This window comes from Lolium rigidum, chromosome 4 (genome assembly GCF_022539505.1).
Source record: "Lolium rigidum isolate FL_2022 chromosome 4, APGP_CSIRO_Lrig_0.1, whole genome shotgun sequence".
In the NCBI taxonomy this organism is placed as follows: Eukaryota; Viridiplantae; Streptophyta; class Magnoliopsida; order Poales; family Poaceae; genus Lolium; species Lolium rigidum.
The window spans coordinates 176,238,597-176,266,171 of record NC_061511.1 but is presented as its reverse complement, the minus strand read 5'-3'; the positions used below and the strand labels follow the sequence as shown (position 1 = coordinate 176,266,171).

Sequence of the window (27,575 nt, the reverse complement as noted above, 5' to 3'; positions counted from 1 at the left end):
CAGAAAATATAGGCTCGAGAGAAGATGAAGAATCATGCGTACGTAAGGGATGGATTAACGAGCCCAGTTTTACTCGATAGATCGAGACTAGTTAACTACCGGAGCAAAACAACCTTACCCTACATAGATTCGAGTCCCCGGGCTCGAACCTGGATTGTTGGAACCTTCGGGTCCGTTTTTCCTTGGATGCTTTTTATCGATGAGGCTTCCATCTTTTAACCGAGTGCGCGGTCAGCGCTCCCGATGGGAGTAGCCCTCGAGCATGCGGATGACTCGTGAAGCGCGTCATGTATAGGGTGTAAATAGATGAGTGTATCGTAGATATCTTCGAGTTCCAAGAATATTCGGGTGCTCGTTACGGAGGAGCCGATGATTTCAATGACGTCATCAGCGGCGTGGCAAACGCTGCGGCGCAACTGACGGGATGTGACCTAGTGGGCCTGCCCACGTCTGCGCGGTTAGTTAGAAAATGACCGGTCCTTGTGCGTTGACCGAGGCGTTTCCTCGACTCTTGTGCGTAGTGGAGGTAGTGGACCGCCGGTTTCTCTTCCCGACGACACGTGTGGAGCCAGATCTTCATCCATTCTTAGCGGTGCTGATCTGACGGCCTGAATTTATGGTAGAATCTCCTTATAAACAAACCAAGGGTTAATCCGTCCCTTTCTCCGCTCATTGTTCATCTTTCTCCCTGCTTCTTGTTCGCCATTGCCATTGCGCCCCAAGCTTCCAAAGCAAGAAAGAGAGCCTCCAAGTGCCATGGGGAAGAAGAGGATCGATGTGTCCTCCAGCGATGCCGTGAGTGCCACCGGCCCAAAGGCGACCGGCGCCGCACAGAAGTCCTCCACCGCCGCCAAGGATCCCCAGTGTGACTGGACAAGATCCTCCATCACAAAGCGTGAAGAGAAGAAGATGCGCTGCCTAGGACTGATCCCCGACGACGAGAAGGACATCCGCTTCCCAGGTGCAGATTCTCGTCCTAAACCTCCCCTCGGATTCATCGCCATGTTCTCTGCTTTTATGTTCCGTGAGATGTCTCTCCCAGCCCATGAGTTCCTCTGCTGCCTTCTTTCTCCTATGGCATTCAGCTCTGGCAGCTGACGCCAAATTCGATCTTGCACCTCGCCATCTTCATCACTGTTTGTGAGGGATTCCTCGGCATTGAGCCGCATTGGGGCTTGTGGGAGAAAATCTTCTTCGTCAAGCGCCATAGCGGGAACAATTGACCCTACATCGTGGGAGGGTTAGGCTTCGTCGTTCGAAAGGAGGTGAACTACTTCAACTTCCCGATGAAAGAATCCATCTAAGGCTGGAGGAAAAAGTGGTTCTACCTCAGGGACCGACCAGGTTCGGGTCACCGCTCCGACCTACCAAAGTTCTCGGACGTTCTGGAGGTGACGCCTAAGAAGTCCTGTAAGAACATCTTGACTGCCAAAGAAAAGCCGGTAGCCGATAAGTTATATTAAAAGGTCCTAAAGCTGAAGAACTCCGGCGGTCAGACGATGATCGACACCGAGATTGCTGCTCTACTCTTGAAGCGCCGCATCCAGCCAGTGATGTCCAGAGTGCATCAGATGTGGTTGTATACCGGCGCCAAGGACGTGACCCGAATCTATGCCGCGGATCTCTCGAAGAAGGAGCTTCGGGATGAAGTCGAGCGTCTGACGCACTTTAGTGAGGACACCATTCCATTGGAAGCACTTCAAGACCCATACGAGTTTCGTCATCTTCCAGCCGAGGTAATTTTATTGTCTTGGCATTCCATACTCGATACGACGTTTGTACTCAATAATTTGTTTTAACTTTGAACGTCCTTTGTATTGTCAGGCCTCCACTGTTGCAAGGTGCTATCCTCTTGCACCCGAGACTAGCGAAGAATCCGAGGATGAAGAATCCGAAGAAAATGCTGAAGAGACAGTCGAGGTGGTTGAAGATAGCGACGTCACTGAAGCGCAAAATAAGAAGAAGAAGAAGAAGAAGAAGAAGAAGAAGAAGAAGAAGAAGAAGAAGAAGAAGAAGAAGAAGAAGAAGAAGAAGAAGAAGATGATGATGATGATGATGATGATGATGATGATGATGATGATGATGATGATGATGATGATGATGATGATGATGATGATGAAGAAGACGACGAAACCGAAGACGCCAAGGCCTTCACTGTCAAGCGTCGGAAGCCGGCTACCGATGAACTAGCCGATACAGCGGAGTCGATTCCTAGTGGCCAGTACGACGATGATGCTAATCATATTCCATTTGCCGATGTAGCTCCCGAAGCTTCGACTGCTCCACCGGCGAAGCGGGTGTCGGGTGTCTTCACCGATGAGGACAAACTGATGTTCGAATCGTAAGTGTATTTTCTCTCATGCGCCATTGAGTCAGTTAGTAGTTTCATATGTGTTGTTGATGTCGTCGAACTTGTTTAACCAGAGATGAAGGGAGGTCCATCCTCAAGCTCCGAAGAAGGCAAATGTCAGCTCCGAGAAGACGGTGACGACGGAAGTCGAAGTGCCAGTTCTGCCCAAAGAAGCGCCCGTTGTTCCTCCGCCGCCGAATAAACACTAAGGAAGATGAAGGAGACTGCCTCGACAGCTGCTCCCACGACTTCGACTCCCGAGGGACACGTAAGTCCCACGGACGGCGCCAACCGACGAGGTGGCTCCTTGGCACTCGCCCACCATGATGAGCTTAGGGTTGATAGAATCCCGCGAGTTGGCACGAGACATCGGATACATCGAATCATGCGGGTTAGCACGAGACATCGGGGCCCTCGATGAGGTAAAACCCTTTCTCCCGCTTGTCCGATCTTGATTACGGGTGAAAACGATTACAATGGGATAGCTGATGGACTGCGTGGTGGTGATCTCACCGGGAGGCAAGGTCTCTAGGGTTTAGTGCGTGCGTGGTTGTATGCGATTATGAGGGCAGGATCCGGCAGGCCCTCTCCTGGCCTTTATATAGGAGGCCAGCTCCCGAGAGTCCTGCACGGATTCGACTATGATACAATAAGATCTGATATCTCGTTTTCTTATTCGACGTCTCCTTGGCCCGTCCATCAAGAATCCATCACCTTCTATCTTTCCACCGTTGCAACCGACGTATTGGTTCATCTTGGGCTGCAGTGCTTCACATGGGCCCCTTGTAGGGTTAAAGGAGGTAGGCCAATGTCGGGTACACGAAGGGTAATGCCCACATCAAGGAGTTCCCACATGGGAGAGGCGCATGCCTAGTTCTGTCTCATTTCTTTCGTATCTCACATTTGAGGGGGTAGGTACCTATATATAGTCCAAGGCAAATGGCTAGCTAGGAGAGGATAAGGCCAAAATAGTGCACAACTCGAGAGATTTTGGTGGTGAGTTGGCGGGACCGACTCCACACCGACTCGGTCGTTGGCCACTAATCTAGGCACTAGGCTCCACCGACACTATACTCTGAAATTAGTAAGGTTCGGTTGGAAAGTCGGTGGACCGCGTTAGTGGTTTGGTGGGCTCCCGACAATGCTAAAACTCGAATGGACCGAGGTGGTCCAATCGACCATGTGTGTCTAGCGATGCCGCTGACCGCGAGACAATAATCCTCCAAGCATTGTAAAGTTTGGTCAATTATATAAAATAATATATTAATGTGTGTTGACTATCACTGTTGTTGATATAAATGCATGCCTACCAAACTAATGGACCTCACAACTTATAAATAAGCATTTTATTCTTCTACTACCTCCGTCCATAAATAAATATACGAGATTTGTCTACGGAGGGAGTAAAAGAGGTAGGCAAATCACACAATTTTCGCCCACTTGGGTTTTTTCTTTATTAACCGAAAACGTGCTTCCCCTGATGAGATGCATCTTTATGCTGTTTGCATGGATCAGAACGTGAAGGTTGGAGACGTGGCACATCAGAGGCATGAGCTGAGCATGAATCGTCATCGCCCGCAGGCCGCAGCAGCTTCCTATAAATAAACTTGTTGCAAACCCCCCACCATCTCCAACCAAGTCATTAGCGCAGAAACTGCAGCAAGAGCACCAGCAGCAATGGAGGGCGCCGCGCAGGACCCGACCGCCACCACCTTCTACTCCGCCGCCACCGGCCTCTACGCCAGCACCCACGCTCCCCTCCCGCTCCCCGCCGACCCCGCCCTCTCCCTCGTCCCGCACCTCTTCTCCCGCCTCCCTCTCCACCACCACGGCCAGCCTCATTCTCCCCCATGCTTCATCGATGCCGCAACCGGCGCCTCCCTCTCCCGCGCCGACCTCCGCCGCCTCGTCTCCTCCCTCGCGCACGGCTTCCGCCGAGACCACCACATCCGCGCGGGCGACGTCGTGCTCCTCGTGCTCCCGAACTCCATCGCCTTCCCCGTCGCCTTCCTCGCCGTCCTCGCCGCCGGCGGCGTCGCCACCACCATGAACCCCTCCAGCTCCCGCGCCGAGATCGCCGGACGCCTGCGGGACACCAGCCCATCCCTCATCCTCGCCTCCTCCGACAACGCGGCGAAGCTACCGCCCTCCGCGGCCCCGGTCCTCGTCGTGCCGGACACCTTTCCAGCCACGGAGGACGAGTACGCGCCCTTCCGTGCGCTCCTCGATTCTCCCGCCGCCGGCGCCGGCGCGACCGACGAGTTCCCGTCCGCGGAGGTGGGCCAGGACTCGGACGCCGCCTTCCTCTACTCCTCGGGGACCAGCGGCCGGAGCAAGGGCGTCGTGCTCACGCACCGCAACCTCATATCCATGGTCGAGCTCTTCGTGCGCTTCGAGGCGTCGCAGTACGCGCCACCTGCTTGTGACAATGTCTACCTGGCCGCTCTGCCCATGTTCCACGTCTACGGCCTCTCTCTCTTCGCCGTGGGCCTCCTCTCGCTCGGCACGCCGGTCGTCGTCATGAGGAGGTTTGACGTAGGCGAGGCCCTCAGGGCCATCCACAGGTACAAGGTCACGCACTTGCCGCTCGTGCCGCCGATCATGGCGGCGCTGCTCAGAGCCAAGTCCGCAGGCGCCGCCTTGTCATTGGACTCCTTGGTACAGGTCTCCAGCGGTGCAGCTCCGCTCGGCGGCAAACTCGTTCAAGACTTTCTTCAGTCTTTCCCACACGTCGATTTCATTCAGGTACAAAGATTTTTTAATTACAACTCTTTGCATAGTCTACTTTTCTGAGAAACAGAGGTAGGCTGTCCACTTGTCCATGCTCTGAGTATAACATACCGTATTCGTTAGATTGCCTTGTCCACATATGTGAGGAATATTCTATCTATCTACTAGTACTTCCACTCATGTATTCAGGGGCCTTCTCACCTTAATTATAAAGTTCATTCTGCCAATTTTATGCAATTAAAGTTGCAGTTGATCTGACTCTGTTACTTTGAATGGAGTAATCAAGTAGGGATTAACTGGTTTAAAACAAATTTTCCATATGGCAGTGTATCACGTTAGGTAAGCTCTTGGCTCAGTTAAGAAATTTATCCTTGCGTAATGGCGACATATGTATGTGCCACACAACAAATCATTGTGTAGGAGTATTACTGATTTTAAAACATGCTTTGCAAATGGTTAATACTTTTCCAATCAAGGACTGAAAGTTATTACTGCAAATTCATAATTTAGTTGCTTGCAATATGCTGAGTAAACTGCAAATTATTATGCAATTGAAGCACTCGAAGTAGGATACCTGTACTGCTTCATTTTTCTTTGTAGTTTTGCTCTTAGCTTTGCCCTGTTTTTTTATGCTCATTTTTGTCGGGCTTTTTTTTTTCTCTTTGTCTTGTACGGAGTAAGACCTGTGTCATCTTAATGCCTTCTTCTAATACAAAGCGACGCAAACGGCTTGCAGTATTCTGAAAGTCACTGCTCCGACCCCAACTGCTTGCAATATTTAACCCTGGCCGTCTATTGATTAATGGTATATTTGGCCGTATGAGCTCTCTACTAGTGGCAAGTTCTTAATTGCTTGTTATACAGGAAAATTTTAAATGGAAGTAATATATTCCATTTGTAAAGGAACACACCATTTTTATTTTACATACCGCATGAAACGGTTTAGCAGAATTATATTTCTTCTAGAACTATATGATCATTTTTTGTGTGGTGTGCATATCATGTTTTGTGAACTCTTGTCTCAAATAATAAATTTATCCTTGCATCGTAGGTATGTCACGCAATAAATCATATACATGTCCTAGTAGGAGCACTTGAAGTTAAGAAAAAAATGTATTTTCCATGCTTGAAATTAGCATATACTATATAAGTATCTGTTATTAATTTCATGAAAAATAAATTCATTTCTCTTTTTTTTTGTTCATTGATGGCCTATTACCTCCTGAGGGCCGATACTGTTATTACTGGTTGATCACATCAAAATTAAGTCCCACTAGTACTCCCTTAATTTCGCTAAGTAAACTTTCACACTTTGCACAGGGCTATGGCATGACAGAATCGACGGCTGTGGGAACTCGCGGATTTAATACTTCAAAGCATAAGAAGCATGCCTCTGTGGGTCTTCTAGCCCCAAACATGCATGCGAAAATACTTGATGTGGAAACGGGCTTCTGTTTACCTCCAGGCTCTTGTGGGGAGTTGTGGCTCCATGGGCCAGCTATAATGAAAGGTAGCATTTCATGAGCCCAACTGAATCATTTCAGCAAAAAAAAATATTTTCACGTTTGCACTCCGATGCAAACCCTTGTGCAGTTACAGACATATCACTCCAACAGATTTGTATATTTTTAAAGTAAAAATAAAACATGCATGTTACTAAACCTGACAAGCCTAATTTACTTAACTCACTGGTACCTGGTTATTAAGGTTCCTATGAAGACTTGACATGTATGCACTTTCTCTGCTATCCTATTTAGCTCCTTTAGGTAATAGAATGTTTCCTTGTACTTGCACCTGATTTCGTCGTCATCTTAATGGTTACCATCCCTTTGTGTATGTGACATGTGCACTGATTATCATTGTATTTGAATACAATAATTACCTAATTTGCTGCAAAAGGAATTATTTATACTGCACTGTATGGGAATTTTTGTTCCTTTGACAGTTAAACAGAGTTAGCTCTCGGATATAGTCTAGCATCATGTGGCTGCTATCTTTCCCACTTAAATTACACTATACGCGTTTTCTGAGGAGCAACATGAGACTTTCTTTTCCTCTGGCTAGAAAAGAAAGATGTTTCAGTTCGCCAGGTTGTCTCTTGCCTGCTCATGGATTCAGCAGACAGTTCAAAAGGTTGCAGACCAGGATAGCCTCAGATCAAAACCTAAATGTGCCAGGATCATAGAAGCAAGGGCAATAAGTATGATGTATTCCATATTTTGTCCCCTCATTTGTATTTGGGTTCTTGAATTTTCTTCGCAGGTTACTTGAATGATGAAGATACAGGCGCAAGAAGTGATGGCTGGTTGCAGACTGGCGATCTTGCTTACTTTGATTCATATGGGTACATTTACATAGTGGGCCGTTTGAAAGACACAATTAAGTACAAAGGATTTCAGGTATGGCTTTAGCAGTCCTTGAAAATACACTGTTTATCGTCTTATTTGTGACAAATTGTGAATAACAAATTACCATTCTGAATATCAGATAGCTCCGGCTGACCTTGAAGCTGTTTTGGTCCAGCACCCTGAAATTGTTGATGTTGCTGTAACATCGTAAGTTTGAAACCTTTTCGTTAATATGGCGGCAGTTGAATTTACGTGTTGTCATGCAATTGAGCCTTTTTTCTTTCCTTTTCCTTATTGTTCCATAGCGCTGAAGATGAAGAAGCTGGAGAGATACCAGTAGCTTTCGTGGTGAGGAAATCTGGAAGCACTCTGACATGTGTGCAAGTGATGGAGTATGTGGCCAAGCAGGTAAAAAGATGCTACAACACAGCGCATCACACTCTTCTGCTTCCTTCCTTGAAATTGCCGCGTCATACATCCGTTTTACTTGTAATATTGTCAGAACACTCGAACCTTACAAACATCCTGAGAATCTTGAGATATTAGTTGTTGTCAAACAGTATCCATGAGTGATTGCTGTGCATGCTCCCCACCTGTCCTGACCTGCTGTACGGATGGAAATGCATACTCACTAATATGAGGTCAGGTTGTTTGGCACACATACCATTCTTTACTCCAGACTTAGTGTCGTATAATAGGTCAGGCTGGCATGCACTCCTTACCTCCCTTTGTTGACCTATCAATTGGATCCATGATTCCTTCAAGAATGATGCACGGTGCTGAACAAAATAAAGTTGCTCAGCTGTTCCTGGTAGACATTTTCAGGCAGTCAGGAAGGAGGAGGTTCAAGAAAAGCTTGCGTCAAGAATTTGTTGTTTCTTGTTGACCATGTCTAAATAGCATATGATACGAGATATGATAGGACTACTTTATTATACATTGAAATACGATTGCAATTTGTGGACAGTAACAAGAGTTTTCGTCTGCTGAAGCTGCGAACTGATCTGATGATGGTGCGTGCAGGTGTCCCCGTATAAGAAAGTTCGGAAGGTAATATTCGTGGAGGCAATTCCCAAGTCAGCTGCTGGAAAGGTTCTGAGGAGGCTTCTCAAGGACTCTCTGCACCTTGATGCTGCTGCTGCTTCCAACAACAAGACCAATCCCAGTTCAAGGCTGTAGCAAGAGGCTAGCAGCTCCGCAAAATTGATTGAGTGCATGTGTTACTTATTGTGATTTTTCTTTTCTTTTTGTGATATATGGAGTATGTTGGTCCGCCAGGGATTGGGATTTCTGGTAGTTGTTGGATACACCATCATACCATACCACCGTAGGATGAATTCTCGAAAAAAGTACTATTTGATGTTAAGTCAAACAATGGAATGCACCTGTGCTACTCCATCCGTTCCAAATTACTTATACTGACAAAGTTGAGTTAAGTAATTTGGGACAAAGGGAATACTATACACAGAAAGAATTGTTGAAACAACATAATAGAGTATTTATTGATTCTTGTGATGGATGCATGATTTTTCCGGAGACAGTAACCATAGAGCTCTTTATCAAAAAAAGTAACCATGGAGCTACTAAAATGGAACTTGAGGAGTTTCATCATAGCAACAAAAGGAGAACTCTGGAAGAGAGAATATTTGAATGGAATGTGCTGCTGGCATTGTGATGCAATGCTTTGGAATAGAAGAAATGACACATCGGGTAGCTAGACTCATTGTCTATGGAGGTAGATATGTCCAACTAAATAGTTAAACACCAATCAACCAAGCAAGGAACTGCACGTATCCATAGTTCGACACACCTTTGTCTGATTAAATTAGGTAAGCATCTGTTTCGATCTATTCGCATATCTTCTGGAGAGAACATATAATAAATAAGCACTGAAAACAGGGACGCTGGCAGGAGATGGCCATGGAAAAGTCCAAGGACTTGTGAACTTCTGCTTGAATACGTCAGGCAGGTCTAATAAAACATAACAAAACATTTGTTTCATCAGTGTATACATTTATTCTCTCCTGAGATCGGGCTTACTACAATATAAGGGGTTGCATGAAAAAAATCACTGCATATGTTCACAATTGTACAATTTATTCTCTCTGGAAATCTGAATAATGAAGGATATACTACTAAGGAGTTGCATGGGAAAAAAATCACTGTGTTTACATTTTCCTTCGCTTGGCTTGTTTTGGGTCTGAGAGACGACGATCCTTGTGTCTCGTCATATCTTTCTCGTCTCCGGCGGTGCTGCACGCACAATTTACGCACATTGTCTAGTAGTTATTTGTCCTAGTTAATAACTGTAAGCAGGAATTGTGCCGGCTTGCTTCTTTTCCCTAACCAAGCTATGATCATATTGTCGCCCTGGGTCGAAAATGTAAGTGATACCTCCCGCCTTCTGCCCTCTAGGGTCACACAACCGCCAACAAAAGTCGACCCATTACAAGATGTGAAACCTTTATGGTTGAGCATTGGCACAAAGACAACCCCTTCAACAAGGAGACGGTGTACGTGAGTTTAACACATATTTAACCCAAGTATTAAGTGATGTTCTAGTTACCGTCTTATGGTGGATCTTTCAATAAATACTCCACCCATTTACTCTACAAGAATTCTTTGCGGCCACCCTCCTAGATAGCCACCCAGACAATTACTGGAACTCGTCTAGGTCGATGGAGCTCGTCCTGGTCGTGCATCGGCTCGATCAAGATCCTCTTCAAACAAACCGAGTAAATAGTCCTCCACCTCCTCATACAGACCTTCACTTGTGAGCAAAAGGGGAAAGGGGGACAAGAGTGGTGTTTTGTCCCGTGCACGAAACCATTACGTTTCGTTGCATAACAAAAAAAATTATAAAAAGATCCAAAATGTGATGAAATGTAATGAAACTTGGCAGCATGAATGTTAAAACATGAAACATATCTATAATATCTAAATAGGAGCAACCCACTTAAGCGATTTCTCTCAACATGCAAGCCATCCACCTCATCACAATTGCCACATCATCTTCTTAATTTTTTTCAACAATTATTCTGTGTTGATTAAATAGTTTATGAGGCAAAACCCCACCATCAACAACCTTTTGCGACAACTTTCTACCTCCCATCCACTCATGTAACTGACAGCAGATGGCTTTTAATTTACCTTTGTTAAGTTACAGTGCGTGATATTGATTTTTAATTCCCATTTTTGCATTAGCTGAAGACCTCGACATACGTGCGTTCAGTTTCTTGGTTCAGACTTCCCGTTCAACTTCCACCTCTATATAATCTCCAAGCAGTACCACTCCTGCCTACTCCAGTACCACTCCTTCATACTTTATTGGTCTCAAAACCACATTCCTTTGCAAAACATCTCATCCTCTTTCTCATCTCAGCGGCCTCCTTCCAAATTCTCAGCCAATTTTCAAACAATTGAACTAACGTGTATCCCTCAATTTGTTTCCGCAGCTGCCCTTTCTGCAAGCCAAGGAGATGAAGTAGTCATTTCTTGAGGTGGTAGGGGCCGGACACGATGAGGACTCCACTAAGAATTTATTTGCCCTAACTAAATTTCATTTTATCACTTTGTGCAGCAAATCAACACCACTCGGATAGATCAATTTTATAAGGAAAGAAATCATTAGTCTTAGTTAAGCCGTATAAGAGTTTCAGGTCAGCATGATGCCCAAGATTATGTTATTTAAATTGTTTCAGTGTTCGAAGTTCGAGCAGAACTTTTAAGGATGTTCCAGTTGGGCTCTCAACATTCGTTTTGCCCTCTCTTGGATTCTGATGTGAACGATAGCTTATTTCATTTACAAGTTACAATATTTGGTAGTCAGTCCTTGCATCGTTTCAATCAACACTGTTATGCATAAAATTACTTATTTGTTGTAAGAAATACAGTTAGCTAAGATTACACAGTGCACTGGAACGTACAACTCGAGTTGATAAATCAAACGAAGCTTCAGTATTTTTTCCAGGAGGCAAGTTTGTTTTCAGTTCTGTTCATTTGGATATAATATAACATAGTTGCCATCTCATTTATTTCCATGTATAATAAGATTTCATACAATTAGAGTTATACCGTTTTTTCTGTTTTGCATTCTTCTCTGACTAATATGGTAACATGTTCTGCCACAGATTTTTCAGATATTTCTGACTTTTGTAGTGCATAGTTTTGACTCAGCAAATTGTATGTCCTAAAGAAGATTTTCTTATGTCCCGCCGCAACGCGCGGGGTTTTATCTAGTTAAATTAATCTAAGGGCACAAATATGCATGATCAGCTTTTACTCGTATGCACACCTTCGGCGTGCGCGTAGCAAAGACGTAAAACTTCTCCATTGTATTGCCACCCAAAAGGCTGCACATGACAGAGGAAGAGCCACCTCTTACGCCCAAGTTTTCAATAAAGACAAGCAGTTCAATCATTCAATTTTTTATTTAGTTCTAACATTCCAAAATTTGGATTTTTTTTTAGATGTTGCCTCCATGGCATTGTTTGCTTCGCGTAGCAGCATGTGTTGGCGTCGATCGATGCTCCAGCCTGCTTCCCTCCTCGGTTGCATCTCAGAATTAAGGGAGCGACTGGCGCCCCGGTCGATTGAGAATTCGCTTAGCATCGCCTGAATCTCACCTGTAACCCACGAGCAACTCCATGTACCGGTGTGAGGCAACTCGCGCGCAAAAATCATGACCCAATCCAAGAATTGAGGGCATGACACTAGTAGAAAAAGAGGCTTCCATACGCCCCATTTAGTCCCCAAAATGTCCGAACCGCGACTAATAGGGTCTTTAGTCGCGGTTCGGGAGGCGAACCATGACCGAAGGTCTGGACCCAGCGGGCTCGGTCGACAGTTGGTGGACGGGAGGGGCTTTAGTCGCGGTTGGCCAGGCCAACCGGGACTAAATGTCCTCAGGCCTGGCCCGAAGACCTTTAGTCGCGGTTGGCCAGACCAACCGGGACTAAAGCCCATCCCTATAAATGCACTTCAGTCACTTAGCAACTTGGTGTGCCACTTCTATTCACAAGGGGTGGTGGGTTTGCCTTAGGATCCACTTATGCACACAAGGTGTTCGATGAAATGCCCGAGAGCATGAAACAAACATGATATGAAGTGTCCGAGCCACACTTGAGCTTTCTCTTTTTTTTCCTCCTCGATCGTGGTTAGCAACTTGAACCTTTCATGTGTCATTGATAAAATATGCATGTGTGTAGTTCATTGTTTAATTTCTATTATTTCTAGCTAGTTAGTATAAAAAATGCATGATGGTTAATTATATACTTTATATAATAATAACCGACTCTCCGGCGAGTTCATTACGAGTTTGAATGATTTCCTCGTAGTGGCTAATGCGAACAAGCAGAGTGTTTTGTTATCTGTTCATGTACCGCCTGTAGGAATCAGAAGGGTTACTCTTCCTCAAGAGTCGTTCACGTGCACTGATACGTCTCCAACGTATCTATAATTTCTGATGTTCCATGCTTGTTTTATGACAATACCTACATGTTTTGCTCGCACTTTATAATGATTTCATGCATTTTCCGGAACTAACCTATTAACAAGATGCCGAAGTGCAAGTTCCTGTTTTCTGCTATTTTTGGTTCCAGAAAGGCTGTTCGGGCAATATTCTCGGAATTCGACGAAACGAAGACAAAACATCATAATTCACCGAGACGGACCAGGACACCGAAGGGGAGTCAGAGGGGAGGCCTGGGGCCCCCAGACCATAGGCCGGCGCGGCCTGGAGGGGGCGCGCCGCCCTATGGGGTGGGACCCCCAGGCGCCCTCCTGCGCCGCCTCTTCGCCTATATAAGCCCTTTCGACCTAAAAACGCGATACGAATTGACGAAACTCCAGAAAGACTCCAGGGGCGCCGCCGCCATCGCGAAACTCCGTTTCGGGGGACATAAGTCTCTGTTCCGGCACCCTGCCGGGACGGGGAAGTGCCCCCGGAAGCCATCTCCATCGACGCCACCGCCTCCATCATGCTCCGTGAGTAGTTCCCCCGTGGACTACGGGTTCTAGTTGTAGCTAGTTGGTACTCTCTCCCCCATGTACTTCAATACAATGATCTCATGAGCTGCCTTACATGATTGAGATTCATCCGATGTAATCGGTGTTGTGTTTGTTGGGATCCGATGGATTGTTACATTATGATTAGTCTATCTATAAAGTTTGTGAAGTTATTGTTGCTGCAATCTTGTTGTGTTTAATGCTTGTCACTAGGGCCCGAGTGGCATGATCTTAGATTTAAGCTCTATACTTATTGCTTAGATTGTATCTACAAGTTGTTTGCACATGTCTATGTCCGGAACCCGAGGCCCCGCAGTGACGAAGAATCGGGACAACCGGAGGGGAAGGCGTAGGTATGAGGATCACATGTTTTCACGGAGTGTTAATGCTTTGCTCGGTGCTCTATTAAAAGGAGTACCTTAATTTCCAGTAGATTCCCTAGAGGCCCGTCTGCCACCGGCTGGTAGGACAAAAGATGTTGTACAAGTTTCTCATTGCGAGCACGTATGACTATATATGGAAAACATGCCTACATGATTAATAATCTTGATGTTCTGTCTTAATGCTATTTCAATCCTATCAATTGCCCAACCGTAATTTGTTCACCCAACACTTGTTATTGGAGAGTTACCACTAGTGTAGATAGCTGGGAACCCCGGTCCATCTCTCATCATCATATACTCGTTCTATATGTCATTGGAAGTAGTGTCAACTATTTTCTGGTGCCATTGCTCCTGTGTTACTATTACTGCTGCTGTTACTACTGCTCTCATATCACTGCTGCTTTCACATCACCCCTGTTACTAGTGCTTTTCCAGGTGCAGCTGAATTGACAACTCAGTTGTTAAGGCTTATAAGTATTCTTTACCTCCCCTTGTGTCGAATCCAAATTTGGGTTTTACTTCCCTCGAAGACTGTTGCGATCCCCTATACTTGTGGGTTATCAAGACTATTTTCTGGCGCCGTTGCCGGGGAGGCATAGCTCTACTCATAAGTTCACCTGGGGAGTACACTCTACCTCTCTCTCTGTTTTATTTTATTTTATTTTGCTTAGTTTACTTTTGTCTAATTTATTTGTGCTTAGTTTATTTCTGTCTAGTATTATTTTGCTTAGTTTACTTTTGCCTAGTTTGTTTTTGTCTTGTTTTATTTTCCCTATATACCCGAAAATCCATAAAAAATTTAAAAACCTAAAAATTAAAAACTGCTATTATGGGAGAACCTACAACCTATTTGGAGCTTATAGAATTATATAATAATTATAGAGAATCAAGAACGGGTAGAGTTATGAGTGCTGTGATAGAAAAATTGAATGCAATTGCTAAAATCTTGCTTAAACGCCATGATATAAACTGTTGCTCTCAACAGGATACTAAACATCTTAAATTTAAATGTGGCTTTAGTGAGGAAGTTTTAATTAAGAACTATAATTGGAATAGCTATATTCATTTTGGATTCTAAGAAGTAGAACAATTTGTTTTGTTTATGGGAGCTTCTGAGATCGAATCCTTCATTGCTAAAAATTATGAAACTTGTGTTGTTTGTAAGGACCTTAAAGACTATGTCTCTTTTATCCTTAATTTTTGCATAGAAAGCTACAGTGATAATCCTTATATCATTGATTATAAAGAGAGACTCATTAATGCACAAGAATGCACTCACAATTTGCAGGAACCAGTGGAAGAAGAAATTGATAAACCTGAAAGCTCATTGGATGAAAAAGAGGAGGAAATTGATGAACCGGAAAGCTCATTGGATGAAAAAGAAGAGGAGAGTGATGAACAAAAGGAGGAAGAATGGATTAGCTACCCATGCCAACCTTCTAATGAGAGTAACTCTTTATCTCTTACACTATTTGATTGTCCTCCATGCTTACCGAATGAGGATGAATGTTATGTTCCTGTGGATTATCTTGAAATATTTCCTATGAGTAAAACTTGCGAGAATAATCATGCTAATATTATTCATGATAATCCATGCTATTTTGATAAATCTTATGATAATGCTTTGTTTGTGCCTGATGTCGAAATGCATGGTACTAAAGAGTTTTGCTTGGCAAATGTTTATGATAAATCTCTAGATGATGGTCCTATGTTACTTGATAATATTAATTGTACTACTAATGAAAATGGGATTGGAGAGTTCTTGACTTTATCTATGAGTCCCATATCTTTTGAGATTGATCAATCATCTTGTTATATTGTTGATAAAAGTGGGTTTGAAAGTTTTAATCCAACTATTTTTGAGCTTGATAAAAATTATGTGTTTGGAAATCATGAAAAGCATGCTGTATGTGATAGTTATGTTGTTGAGTTTGTTCATGAAGCTACTGAAAATTATTATGAGAGAAGAAAATATGGTTGTAGAAATTTGCATGGTATTAAAACACCTCTCTATATGCTGAAAATTTTGAAGTTACTCTTGTTTTATCTTCTTATGCTTGTCACTTTGTTCTTCATGAATTTATTTGTGTACAAGATTCCTATGCATAGGAAGTGGGTTAGACTTAAATGTGTTTTGAACTTGCTTTTTGATGCTCTCCTTTGGTTCAACTCTTATTTCTTGCGAGTGCATCATTAAAAATTGCTGAGCCCATCTTAATGGCTATAAAGAAAGCACTTCTTGGGAGATAACCCATGTCTTTATTTTGCTACTGTTTTGTTGTGTTTTGGAAGTTGTTACTACTGTAGCAACCACTCCTTATCTTTATTTTATTGCAATATTGTGCCAAGTAAAGTCTCTAATAGAAGGTTGATGCTAGATTTGGATTTCTGCGCAGAAACAGATTTCTTGCTGTCACGAATTTTGGTAGGATTCTCTGTAGGTAACTCAGAAAAATATGCCAATTTACGTGAGTGATCCTCAGATATGTTCGCAACTTTCATTAGTTTTGAGTTTTCTGATTTGAACAACGGAAGTACCTCTTAAAAATCCGTCTTTACTGGCTGTTCTGTTTTGACATATTCTGTCTCTGTTTTTTTTGCATTGTCTCTTGTGGACTTTAAGCAAGGCTTTCTAGACATGGAGAGCTGTAGCTAATGTTTTATTAAGTTCTTGCAATGTGTCACTACAGGACTAAAGTGGATTAAAGTTTTTTGAGTACTAACCCCTCTAATGAAGTTTATGAGAAGTTTGGTGTGAAGGAAGTTTTCAAGGGTCAAGAGAGGAGGATGATATATGATCAAGAAGAGTGAAAAGTCTAAGCTTGGGGATGCCCCCGTGGATCATCCCTGCATATTTCAAGGAGACTCAAGCGTCTAAGCTTGGGGATGCCCAAGGCATCCCCTTCTTCATCAACTTATCAGGTTTCTTCTATTGAAACTATATTTTTATTCGGTCACATCTTATGTGTTTTACTTGGAGCGTCTGTGTGTTTTTATTTTTGTTTATGTTTGAATAAATTCGGATCCTAGCAATCCTTGTTTGGGAGAGAGACACGCTCCGCTTTTTCATATGAACACTCGTGTTCTTCGCTCTTACTTTTAATGTTCAATGACAAAAGTTGGAAGCTATTGCACTTATTGTTATTTGGTTGGAAACAGAAAATGCTTCACATTGTCTTGAATAATTTGATAATTGGCGATTGTTTTGAGCTCTCAAGTAGATCATGTCTCTCTTGCATCATGTAGATTAAACCTATTAGTGGAGAACTACCGTAGAGCTTGTTGAAATTGGTTTGCATGATTGGTCTCTCTAAGGTCTAGATATTTTCTGGTAAAAGTGTTTGAGCAACAAGGAAGACAGTGTAGAGTCGTATAATGCTTGCAATATGTTCTTATGTAAGTTTTGCTATACCGGTTCATACATGTGTTTGCTTCAAATAACCTTGCTAGCCAAAGCCTTGTACTGAGAGGAAATGCTTCTCGTGCATCCAAAACCTTGAGCCAAAACCTATGCCATGTGTGTCCACCATACCTACCTAATATGTGGTATTTTCTGCCATTCCAAGTAAATACTTCATGTGCTACCTTTAAACAATTCAAAAGTTATTATCTCTTATTTGTGTCAATGTTTTATAGCTCATGAGGAAATATGTGGTGTTTTATCTTTCAATCTTGTTGGGCAGCTTTCACCAATGGACTAGTGGCTTCATCCTCTTATCCAATAATTTTGCAAAAAGAGCTGGCAACGGGGTTTCCAGCCCCAATTAATTAACTTTCATTAATAATTCTCTTCACATGTTTTACCCTGATTCATCAGTAAGCAACTTAATTTTGCAAATATACACTCCTCCATGGTATGAGATTGTTGGAAGGCACCCGAGGATTCGGTTAGCCATGGCTTGTGTAAGCAAAAGGTTGAGAGGAGTGTCAACCATAAATAAAAACTAAAGTACATGTGTAAACAAAAGAGAAGAGGAGTGATCTACCTTGCTGGTAGAGATAACGTCCTTCATGGGAGCCGCTCTTTGAAGGTCTGTTTGATGAGGGGGTTAGAGTACCCACTACCATTCGTTGACAACAACAAACACCTCTCAAAACTTTACTTTTATGCTCTCTATATGATTTCAAAACTTAAAAAGCTCTAGCACATGATTTAATCCATGCTTCCCTCTGCGAAGGACCATTCTTTTACTTTATGTTGAGTCAGTTTACCTACTTCCTTCCATCTTAGAAGCAAACACTTGTGTCAACTGTGCATTGATTCTTACATACTTGCTTATTTGCACTCATCATATTACTTTGTGTTGACAATTATCCATGAGATATGCATGTTGAAAGTTGAAAGCAACTCGCTGAAACTTAAATCTTCCTCTCGTGTTGCTTCAATGCCTTTACTTTGAATTTATTGCTTTATGAGTTAACTCTTATGCAAGACTTTTGATGCTTGTCTTGAAAGTACTATTCATGAAAAGTTTTGCTATATGTTATCTATTTGTTAGCAACTATAGATCATTGCCTTGAGTCACTGCATTCATTTCATATGCTTTGCAATAGTATGATCAAGATTATGTAAGTAGCATGTCACTACAGAAATTATTCTTTTTATCGTTTACCTACTCGAGGGCGAGTAGGAACTAAGCTTGGGGATGCTTGATACGTCTCCAACGTATCTATAATTTCTGATGTTCCATGCTTGTTTTATGACAATACCTACATGTTTTGCTCGCACTTTATAATGATTTTATGCATTTTCCGGAACTAACCTATTAACAAGATGCCGAAGTGTCAGTTCCTGTTTTCTGCTGTTTTTGGTTCCAGAAAGGCTGTTCGGGCAATATTCTCGGAATTCGACGAAACGAAGACCAAACATCATAATTCACCGAGACGGACCAGGACACCGAAGGGGAGTCGGAGGGAGGCCTGGGGCCCCCAGACCATAGGCCGGCGCGGCCTGGAGGGGCGCGCCGCCCTATGGGGTGGGACCCCCAGGCGCCCTCCTGCGCCGCCTCTTCGCCTATATAAGCCCTTTCGACCTAAAAACGCGATACGAATTGACGAAACTCCAGAAAGACTCCGGGGCGCCGCCGCCATCGCGAAACTCCGTTTCGGGGGACAGAAGTCTCTGTTCCGGCACCCTGCCGGGACGGGGAAGTGCCCCCGGAAGCCATCTCCATCGACGCCACTGCCTCCATCATGCTCCGTGAGTAGTCCCCCCATGGACTACGGGTTCTAGTTGTAGCTAGTTGGTACTCTCTCCCCCATGTACTTCAATACAATGATCTCATGAGCTGCCTTACATGATTGAGATTCATCTGATGTAATCGTTGTTGTGTTTGTTGGGATCCGATGGATTGTTACATTATGATTAGTCTATCTATAAAGTTTGTGAAGTTATTGTTGCTCGCAATCTTGTTGTGTTTAATGCTTGTCACTAGGGCCCGAGTGGCATGATCTTAGATTTAAGCTCTATACTTATTGCTTAGATTGTATCTACAAGTTGTTTGCACATGTCTATGTCCGGAACCCGAGACCCCGCAGTGACAAAGAATCGGGATAACCGGAGGGGAAGGCGTAGGTATGAGGATCACATGTTTTCACGGAGTGTTAATGCTTTGCTCGGTGCTCTATTAAAAGGAGTACCTTAATTTCCGATAGATTCCCTAGAGGCCCGGCCGCCACCTGTCGGTAGGACAAAAGATGTTGTACAAGTTTCTCATTGCGAGCACGTATGACTATATATGGAAAACATGCCTACATGATTAATAATCTTGATGTTCTGTCTTAATGCTATTTCAATCCTATCAATTGCCCAACCGTAATTTGTTCACCCAACACTTGTTATTGGAGAGTTACCACTAGTGTAGATAGTCGGGAACCCCGGTCCATCTCTCATCATCATATACTCGTTCTATATGTCATTTGAAGTAGTATCAACTATTTTCTCGGTGCCATTGATCCCGTGTTACTATTATCTACTGCCGTGTTATCGTTACTACTCGCTCTCATATCACTGCTCGCTTTCACATCACCCCTCGTTACTAGTGCTTTTCCAGTGTACTGTATTGACAACTCAGTTGTTAAGACTTATAAGTATTCTTTACCTCCCCTTGTGTCGAATCAATAAATTTGAGTTTTACTTCCCTCGAAGACTGTTGCGATCCCCTATACTTGTGGGTTATCATGCACCTACTTCGACACGATTTCATGTTAGGCTATAATTGTTGGACCAAGCATGAGTGAAACTGGAACTTATGGTGAACTCCGAATTGGCATATCCTAAAATGAAAGAAGAATATTCAATAGCAAGAAAAGGCGGGTGACAATGGTGAGGCATGCACGTGGTATTACGCGTCTGCAGTCCACAGAAATCGTTAGCGTTAGATACGAGCAGGTATCACGACGGGGCCGCTTAACCAAAAAAAATAAAAAACCGAACGTGAACGCAAACGAACCAGATGGCCACCGCGGAGACGGATTTGGGCCCACGCGATGACAGCACTGTTCGCCAGCGCCAGCGAGTGACGACCCCGTCCCCGTCCAGTCCCTCTCCCTCCCGCCTATTTAGCGCTCGCCGCTTCCTCCTCCCCTCCCCTCCTCAATCGCCATCCGGACCGCGCGGAGCCAGCGAGAGCGAGGAGCCATGGCGCGCGTCTCCAATTCCAAGAAGCGCACGCTCAACAACCGCAAGAAGGAGGAGGACGCCACAAACGCCACCGCCAACGCCAACACCGGCGCCGCGGGGACCGTCGACGGCCGCCCCGTCCGCGTCTACGCCGACGGCATCTTCGACCTCTTCCACTTCGGCCACGCCCGCGCCCTCGAGCAGGCCAAGCTGCTGTACGCCCTTACTGTTTTTTTCTCCTACGAATTTCGCCCAACATGTAGATCTAGGCCTGTTTTGGATCTGGGATCGCGTCGTCCCGCTCGAACGCGACGTCTTGGTCTCGGTCTCGGTTTCGTCGCTTCGAATCGATACTGTTTTTGTCCGCCCTCTGCCCCGCCGCAGCATGCTCATTTCGATCTGCAATTTGCCCCCGCAGGTTCCCCAACACGTACCTGCTGGTGGGATGCTGCAACGACGAGCTCACGCGCCGCTACAAGGGCAAGACCGTCATGGACCAGGACGAGCGATACGAGTCCCTGCGACACTGCAAGTGCGTTATCACACCAACCAAATTCATCCCCCCCTCTTCAATTCCAGAATGTTCCGTTTTTCTTACTACTTCAGTTATTATTACGAGATGCAGACACGCATCACTGCTACTATGGCAGTTACACATCACTTTCGATCAGTTATCAATTACCGATGCCAATCTGATCCCGTGAACGCCACAAAAACTAGTTGAATTGCAAAAAAGAAAATCCTTTCTTGTTATGCTCCTGGCAATCTTATGCACTGCCAATACAATAGCAGTATGAATGTACGATGATATTCATTCCCAGTGGCCATGCTTATCTAGATACACCCTTCATTCAGTTAGTACGAGATGCAGACACGCATCACTGCTATAGCCGTTGCACATCACTTTCGATTGATCAATTCGCACTGGCATTCTGATCCTGTGAACGCCACAAATTATGAGTTGGGAAAAGTCCTCCTTTCCTTTTATGCTCCTGACTCTTATGCACTGCCAATAGAATAGTATGAATGTATATGATGATATTCATTTCCAATGCCCATGCTTATCCTATGGCTGTTACACATCACTTTCGATTATCAATTACCACTTCGAATCTAATCCCTTGAATGCCACAAGTTCTGAATTGCAAAGTCCTTTCCTCTTATGCTCCAGAGCACCTGCCAATACAATAGTATGATGATATTCATTTCCAATCTGCATGCTTATGTATTTCGCAAAAAAAAGAAGATACATGCTTATATACATACTTGGCACATTTAGCTCGTTTTTGCCTTGTTTTAAAAACCAAGTAAATCACCCGATCCGGTAAGTGTAAGCATGGATGTTCTATGATGTTCAGCTTCAAATGATCGTTTAACTATATATCTGCCTTGCTCGTCCTCTTAACTATTTATCTGCTATTTTAGGTGGGTTGATGAGGTTATTCCTGATGCTCCGTGGGTTCTCACTCCAGAATTCCTTGACAAGCATAAGATCGACTTTGTTGCGCACGACGCTCTGCCGTAAGTCATACCCACGCAAACGCTAGCATTTCAGATACACCCTTCATAAGCTCTGCTAACTATGCATTTTCCTTTCTACTCGTTTCAGTTATGCTGATACTAGCGGTGCCGCAAATGATGTCTATGAGTTTGTAAGTCAGCATCTCCACAGCCAGTTTATGTTGATTGAAGGTGTTATCTGTACTAGTGTTTGCTTATTCTTATTGTCATATCAGGTTAAAAAGATCGGGAAATTCAAGGAAACAAAAAGGACTGAAGGAGTATCGACATCCGACCTCATAATGAGGATAGTGAAGGACTACAACCAGTATGTCATGAGGAATTTGGCACGAGGATACTCAAGGAAAGAAATGGGAGTGAGCTATGTTAAGGTTAGCTACCTATCCTTTTTTTTTGGGGGGTGGTAAGCAGAGTTTTGCACATGGCTTGTTTTTGGTTTTCAGAACATACTGTTGTTATTCGTATGGTCTCCCAGGTAATAACTTATGTTGGTTATTTTGTTTTCAGGAGAAACAACTGCAAGTGAATATGAAGATAAATAAACTACGCGAGACTGTCAAGGCACAACAAGAGAAGGTAGCCATCTAAAATCGAATCGTACTTGTCGGCACTTCACATATGAATTGTTCCTTTCACATGCTACAGTAAACTTTTTCAGGCTCTGCTGATTAGTTGTGCTGATCTCTTTGCCTGCTGCGCAATCTGTGTTATGTAGTTGCAAACGGTGGCGAAGACGGCTGGGATAAACCACGAAGAGTGGCTGGCAAACGCGGATCGCTGGGTGGCCGGCTTCCTGGAGAAGTTTGAGGAGCACTGCCACGTCATGGTACATTATGCTTTCCTTAGAATCATCTGACTGGGTATTCCACGGAAAAGGGATATATACTGATGCGTCTGTAATAACTATGAACTCAGGAAACTGCCATCAAGGACCGGATACAGGAGAAGCTGGGGAGACAGGCAAGCAAAGGCATAGCCGGTGGTTTCATGCGGCAGCCTGTGGCGGCAGCCTGATGCTTTCAGACCCAAAGTCAGGATATGCGAATCGATGTTTGGGTGGTAGTGTGAGAACCAAGAGAAGTCGCTAGTGTGCTTGTGTCATGGAATGTGATGCTTGTGCGAGTAAAAGCAGTTGAGAGTTAGCTGGGCAAGATCTTTGTATTATTCTTTGTTTTTGTAAGGTGGAGGAGGATGGATGTGTGTGTTGTTGTTTTACACGGTTCTGTACGCAAATGTCTATAGCAGAGGCGTTTGGTGTCGAGCGTCTGCCTACTCTCTGGAGAGAGTTTTTGTTATATTATGTTTTGTAGGTTGTACCTTTTGTAATGAGATGAATATGTGTTATTTTTAGCAGAAAGTTGAGCACAATTAAAATCAATAACTTTTTTTGCAACATGACCAATCAAGAATGTTTGGTGTTGAACACTGCCTTAGAGAGTACTGACTGAAACCTGCCTGTGAATGGTAACCCAAGGATCCCAATCCGGATACATCCTGGCCTCCGATTTGTGGCCACATACACCCGCATCGAACAAAAACACTGACAAGTCGGCTGGGCATCATCATCAGCAACGAAGCAAGAGAGGAAGGGGGCGGCAGACTCTGCTTCCGTTCTGGTCTCCGCTTCTGCTCTGCTCGGCTTCCAATCCCATTCATGGCAGCAGCGATGATTGGGATTTCCGCTTTACGTTCCCTCCACCCGCTCCCTCCCACCTTCTCGGGCTCGGCCACGGCTCCTCCCCGCGCCACGTTGCGGCCGCGGCTGCCGTTGCAACAACCCCGCTCCTGTACGTCTCCACGATGCCGATGCCGACGACAAAGCCTTGCCTATTCTACTCCCCGCGGTGCCACGGCAGCTGCAGCGGCAGCTTCTTCGGTTCCCTCAGGTGCCACCGGCTCCGCTGCCTTCATGGCATCGGCTCCCGACAATGCCGCCCTCCGCCACCGCCTCATCGCCCCCAACGCCACCGCCGGCACCGGAGACGGCGCCGCTTCCGGAGGCCTGTTGCCCAGCGTGAGTCTTCTTCTTCTCTCGCTCTGACCCCGCCTCTCAAACTCAACACGGTAGCCTCCAACTATCCTCTTTGATATACGCGTAGATTCTTGGGATCGCACAACTGGCAGTGTCGCTGGGCCTCGTGCTGGCCACGGACAAGTACCTGAAGCAGGCGTTCGTGGCCGCCTCCATCAAGTTCCCCAGCGCCCTCTTCGGCATGTTCTGCATCTTCTCCGTGCTCGTCGTCCTCGACCTCGCCGCGCCGGCGCTCGCCAAGGGGTTCATGGACTTCTTCGAGCCCGCCACGCTCTTCATCCAGCGCTGGCTGCCGCTCTTCTACGTCCCCTCCCTCGTCGTCCTGCCGCTCGCCGTCAGGGACGTCCCGGCTGCCGCCGGCCTCAAGATCTGCCTAATCACATGTACGTACTTATTAGCTCGTTCAGATTCAGCAGTGAACTGCGATCAGAGGTTCTACAAGGTTTACATTTGTGTTCCCTTCTTATGTAGTGGCTGGCTGGTTAGCTTCGCTCACGGTGGCGGGATACACGGCGCTAACCGTGAGGAAGATCGTCAAGACCGAGCTCATCGCGGCGGAGCCGATGGGCAAGCCGTCTCCATTCGCCACATGGGAGTTCTGGGCATGGGGCGCCGTCTTTGTGGCCTCGTTCGCGACGGCGATTGTTAACCCCACGGCGCTTGGCAACACGGCGAGGACGTGCCTTCCGTTCATGCTCGCCTCCACTGTACTGGGATACATGGTTGGTTCTGGGTAATCAATTATGTCTTTCTGCTCATTCGTGTGTATTACACTTACACTTAATGTACATAGTTTAGTTGTACCAGTACCACTGTATCTGTGTCTGTCTGAACAGAATGGTGTTCTTCAGGCTGCCATCTGGTATCAAGACAGTGTTGCATCCGATCATCAGCTGCGCGCTTTCTGCTAACTTCTCGGCGGTAACATACGGGTACCTCTCCGGCTATGGAATGGATGCCGCGCTAGGTCTGGAATTTCATAGTATATCACTCTGAATATCTGCAGTTTCAGAACAGTTACATTACAGCTGCAACCATTGCCATGACTCATACTTCCTTCCAAACAAGTGGTTGACCAGGTGATTACCTGACAAAGGTGCCATCGAATCCTGGAGCTGGCGACGTCCTGATGGGTTTCCTTGGGTCTGTCATCCTATCGTTTGCATTCTCAATGTTCAAGCAGAGAAAGGTAATACACATCTATCAGTGTTAACTTTTTTTTTGCGGGGTATCAGTGTTAACTTGCAAGATAATTAGCTCTGTTTTGTTCTCCACGTTTGTGTCCTTGTCTAATGATTAGCTTGTGTTGCTGTGAACTCCAGCTTGTGAAGAGGCACGCGGCAGAAATTTTCACATCGATCGCCGTCGCGTCGACATTCTCTTTGTACTCGACTGCCATCCTGGGACGCCTGATCGGGCTAGAGCCAACATTAACCATCTCAATCTTGCCAAGGTGCATAACTGTTGCGTTGGCATTGAGCATAGTATCATTCTTTGAAGGTAAACCCCCAACACATTCTCTGGCTTCCCTGTGTCTGTGTGTGATTTATCATGCATTGCCCAATTTGCATGTGCATCTTAACTTCCTGAGCAATGGTTCCCGGTGTGTGCACGCAATGCAGGTGCAAATACTTCGGTAACAGCTGCCGTGGTCGTCCTCACGGGCCTGATCGGTGCAAACTTTGTGCAAGCGGCCATGGATAAACTTGGCCTCAACGACCCCATCGCTAGAGGAATCGGAACAGCTTCCAGGTAATTAACCAGATGAAACTTTCGGCCTGTTCTTGCTTTACTCTGAAACCATGGCAAAATGTGTGATGATGCTCTGTTGCTGCAGCGCTCATGGTCTGGGAACGGCAGCGCTGTCGGCCAAGGAGCCTGAGGCGCTCCCTTTCTGCGCCATCGCCTACGCGCTCACCGGCATTTTCGGCTCCCTGATTTGCTCCTCTTCGGCCGTCAGGCAAAGCCTTGTGTTCATAGCCGGCTGACAGACATGTATACACAACGACAACAACCTGTGATTAGTTTCTTTTTTCATATATATATATAAGAGAATGGGGAGTGATCAGGGAACAAAAGTGCAAATTTTGGGTCGACATGTACAGATTGATGGTTGAAACAAGTGAAGATGTCACCGTGCGACTTGCTTTTGTGCCTGCAAATATTCAGCGATTGCATTCCTCCGTTTTTTTTTTTGCAATGGAAGGCTTCGTTGTTCTAGGTTTCTGCAGTACAACCTAGATTAGAGCACAAAAAGTTTACCGTAGCTTAACACAAAAGGTTGCAATAGGCCACACAATGAAAAGTGATTAGTGCAATAAGAAGTTTAAGCGAAACATGCGATCAAACCTGAACACTGATGAGCCGCTTCAGCTTCTTGCCGCCAAGCTTCATCTACTCTTGATGTGCCTTGTAGTGCAGCCTACGATCTCAGACTCTATGCATAGAAGTGCTACGATACAAACACAGACGCTTACATATATATATGTACATACACTCATCCTACAAACACACGCAGATTCTACCCATTGGCACCTGTGATAGACTAAAGATTGGCCAAGTCGCCATATGCATCTAGCTGTCAACGAAAACATCACCTCCAAGTGAAAGAAATTTTTGCCTTTTATGAGACACCAAAGCATTAAACCTGGGAGGCCAAACAAATAACAACACTACGTTCTGAAAGCTAAACAATATGAGAGATCAGACCACTTTCCTCCTAACCATCCAACTACAGGTTAGTTCTCATGCATATGAGTTAGGGGGGAATGAACTATACAACAAAGGGGGAAAAAAGAACCCCAGGCCCTCATGCTTCGTGATAGTTTCTCATCAGACTACCACTAACCTATGGAAAAAAGTCTCAAACAAAAAGAAATTACGCAACTCCTAGGCAAAGCCATCAAGAAGGAATCACCCCACGCGCGTTGATGCTGGCGAGTTCAACCATAGGGCAATCTCGGGATTTTTATCCCCAAAATCGAGTTTCGAGTCACTACCTTCCACAAGGGCACGACACATGTGCAGATCGATATTGCCAGATCATAATCAAGTGTTTTCCACCGAATTGTAAAAACTTATTGTTGAAACCGCTTCTACCATCATCATTTGTCCAACTACCAACTCCTTGCTAACAGGATGTCGTTGGTGGAGAAGCTAGAAGTCGATGAAGTCCCATGCCTCTAGACACTGTCACACCATTTTCGATCGAACATCAGAAGGCGTGACTTGATGCCGCGGGAAGAGACATAGTGCATATATAGCACCTACCAAGATCAGACAATGACTTAACGTCTCCTCATGGGACATCTTGCATAGCCACTACCGGCTAGACTTGACTTGCTACATCTGCCAAAGATGTCGTGTGTAGCACCTACCAGGTTGAATCGAACCCAATCTCAAAGTGGAGGGGGCGTCCCATTGGAAATACATCTAGTCTCTAATGTGGTTTTGTCAATTAATGCCACTTCCTACGGACTAATGGTTTTATTGAATTGTTTATGGATGAATGTTCTATGGATGACACATGAAGACCATGTGTTGGATTCAAGGTTGTATACCATGAAGATAAGGGTATACATTG

General features: G+C 44.9%; 3 protein-coding genes across 3 annotated transcripts; all 3 read left to right on the top strand.

Annotated features, from left to right (window-relative positions):
- The first annotated feature begins 4,027 nt into the window (after positions 1–4,027).
- LOC124649774 (4-coumarate--CoA ligase-like 3) lies at positions 4,028–8,726 on the top strand. The gene is made up of 6 exons (XM_047189350.1): positions 4,028–5,095; positions 6,401–6,590; positions 7,343–7,479; positions 7,568–7,635; positions 7,734–7,836; positions 8,452–8,726. Exons 1-6 carry the CDS (start codon positions 4,028–4,030, stop codon positions 8,605–8,607), a joined length of 1,722 nt encoding a protein of 573 aa, XP_047045306.1. The 3' UTR covers positions 8,608–8,726.
- Positions 8,727–20,423: 11,697 nt separating this feature from the next.
- LOC124646436 (choline-phosphate cytidylyltransferase 2-like) lies at positions 20,424–23,313 on the top strand. The gene is made up of 8 exons (XM_047186547.1): positions 20,424–20,654; positions 20,858–20,971; positions 21,865–21,960; positions 22,049–22,091; positions 22,176–22,331; positions 22,468–22,536; positions 22,676–22,786; positions 22,876–23,313. Exons 1-8 carry the CDS (start codon positions 20,458–20,460, stop codon positions 22,972–22,974), a joined length of 885 nt encoding a protein of 294 aa, XP_047042503.1. The 5' UTR covers positions 20,424–20,457; the 3' UTR covers positions 22,975–23,313.
- Positions 23,314–23,556: 243 nt separating this feature from the next.
- LOC124706396 (plastidal glycolate/glycerate translocator 1, chloroplastic-like) lies at positions 23,557–26,134 on the top strand. The gene is made up of 8 exons (XM_047238062.1): positions 23,557–23,974; positions 24,060–24,375; positions 24,464–24,725; positions 24,844–24,959; positions 25,072–25,181; positions 25,315–25,492; positions 25,615–25,744; positions 25,830–26,134. The coding sequence occupies exons 1-8, from the start codon at positions 23,615–23,617 to the stop codon at positions 25,978–25,980; spliced, it is 1,623 nt and encodes a 540-aa protein (XP_047094018.1). The 5' UTR covers positions 23,557–23,614; the 3' UTR covers positions 25,981–26,134.
- The last annotated feature ends 1,441 nt before the right edge of the window (positions 26,135–27,575 follow it).

Bases quoted from the DNA above. Each gene is read 5' to 3' on its own strand.
- LOC124706396 (XM_047238062.1), top strand. From the start codon at position 23,615: ATGGCAGCAGCGATGATTGGGATTTCCGCTTTACGTTCCCTCCACCCG. The intron at 24,726-24,843 runs GTAATCAATTAT...GGTGTTCTTCAG, and splicing joins GGATACATGGTTGGTTCTGG to GCTGCCATCTGGTATCAAGA. The intron at 25,493-25,614 runs GTAAACCCCCAA...CACGCAATGCAG, and splicing joins CATAGTATCATTCTTTGAAG to GTGCAAATACTTCGGTAACA.
- LOC124649774 (XM_047189350.1), top strand. From the start codon at position 4,028: ATGGAGGGCGCCGCGCAGGACCCGACCGCCACCACCTTCTACTCCGCC. The intron at 7,480-7,567 runs GTATGGCTTTAG...TCTGAATATCAG, and splicing joins TTAAGTACAAAGGATTTCAG to ATAGCTCCGGCTGACCTTGA. The intron at 7,636-7,733 runs GTAAGTTTGAAA...ATTGTTCCATAG, and splicing joins GTTGATGTTGCTGTAACATC to CGCTGAAGATGAAGAAGCTG.
- LOC124646436 (XM_047186547.1), top strand. From the start codon at position 20,458: ATGGCGCGCGTCTCCAATTCCAAGAAGCGCACGCTCAACAACCGCAAG. The intron at 21,961-22,048 runs GTAAGTCATACC...TACTCGTTTCAG, and splicing joins GTTGCGCACGACGCTCTGCC to TTATGCTGATACTAGCGGTG. The intron at 22,332-22,467 runs GTTAGCTACCTA...TTTTGTTTTCAG, and splicing joins TGGGAGTGAGCTATGTTAAG to GAGAAACAACTGCAAGTGAA.